The 1,224-nt window shown below is 42.2% G+C and overlaps 1 protein-coding gene across 1 annotated transcript in view; it reads right to left on the bottom strand.

Annotated features, from left to right (window-relative positions):
- LOC107095538 (interleukin-10 receptor subunit beta-like) overlaps window positions 1-1,224 on the bottom strand; it is a 15,399-nt gene that overhangs the window by 7,445 nt on the left and 6,730 nt on the right. Inside the window, exon 5 of the mRNA XM_015391673.1 lies at window positions 168-321. Within this exon, the coding sequence (XP_015247159.1) occupies window positions 168-321 (154 nt within the window). The remainder of the gene's footprint in view (window positions 1-167; window positions 322-1,224) is intronic.

Raw genomic sequence — 1,224 nt, 5'->3', positions numbered from 1 at the left:
CGCACATTTTGAGGGAAAAAAAAGACGTTTAAGTGCGCCTTATAGTCGTGAAAATACGGTAACTCTAATATTTCACCTCATTAAAGACGAATCGTCGTTTATCTCTGGCTGCAGACAGTAATGCATCCTGGCAGGACGTCCGCCTGTAAACAAACCAAGGCGCCTACCTTTGGGGCCGGTTTTCTCACAGATGACGTCGCTGGGCTCGCTGTGGTTCATTTTCTTTAAGGTTCTGATGTGGACCTGTACGCAGTACTCGGTCAGGGGATCCAGATCTCCCAGAACCTCTCGGTTCTGCTCACTGTTGCTGATGTGCTTTGGCTGTAGAGATCGACAGACACATTGTAATTATCCAGCAGGGGACCATCTTTACAGCGGCGCTCTATTTTATTTATTGCAGCTTTTGTTGAATTTATCAATTTTAATTGGACCCAAGAGTCAAACTGTGGAAAAGAAACAAAAAGCTAATGAACCACCAGCCTGTTCCTGAACGTGAGTTTAATTTTGGACATAAGAACAGATGTTTAAGCTGATTTTAACGTTGAATATTGATGAACAAGGATGCAGTTTTATAATGTTGGACTCTCCTCTCTAACTGCTGCATCCTGCCCCGCCACCGTGCTTGGTGGCTGCTTTCAATGCTCGCCTCATCCTCTATTGCGGCTGATTCTTAGCACGCCGCATCAATACCAAGATGGAAGACCACAGGCCAAGGATCAGAATCTTTAGATCGATCAAAAGGCTAAAGCCGGGCATACGCTGGAGGATTTTTTGTCCTTTTTGGGACGATTTTCCAGTCGTGCTAGAATTTTTCGATTTAAAGGGAATTGTCGCCGCCTCCCTTTCGTTGACATAGACAGGTATGAGTCTTTGCAGGCTAACAAAGAAGCCAATTGACCCCCATTCCAAAGGGGTGGACCTGTTCATCCGTTTCATTTTGCATGTTTTCTAAACAAAAACAAAGCTTTGTTGAGCTTCTGTATAAAGCCTGAAACTGAACGCAATTTCTGACATTTTGTATCAAAAAAGCTTCATGGATGGGAAGCGAAACATCTTCAAACTTGGAAACAAAGTCCAGTGGATTGTTTTTTTTTACTTTTTTTGGAATGACTGAGAATCTTCACCAGCACAAACCACTTAATAAAATTATATTTTACCAATACATGTTTTATTTACCTCTTGGATTTATTTATCTCTTGGGTAGTAGCTTAGTTTAGTCGAGTT

The sequence above is a fragment of the Cyprinodon variegatus genome, unplaced genomic scaffold (assembly GCF_000732505.1).
Source record: "Cyprinodon variegatus isolate N-32 unplaced genomic scaffold, C_variegatus-1.0 Scaffold555, whole genome shotgun sequence".
NCBI classification, from domain to species: domain Eukaryota; kingdom Metazoa; phylum Chordata; class Actinopteri; order Cyprinodontiformes; family Cyprinodontidae; genus Cyprinodon; species Cyprinodon variegatus.
The sequence above is the reverse complement of the archived record's forward strand: the minus strand, read 5'-3'. Positions and strand labels throughout refer to the sequence as shown.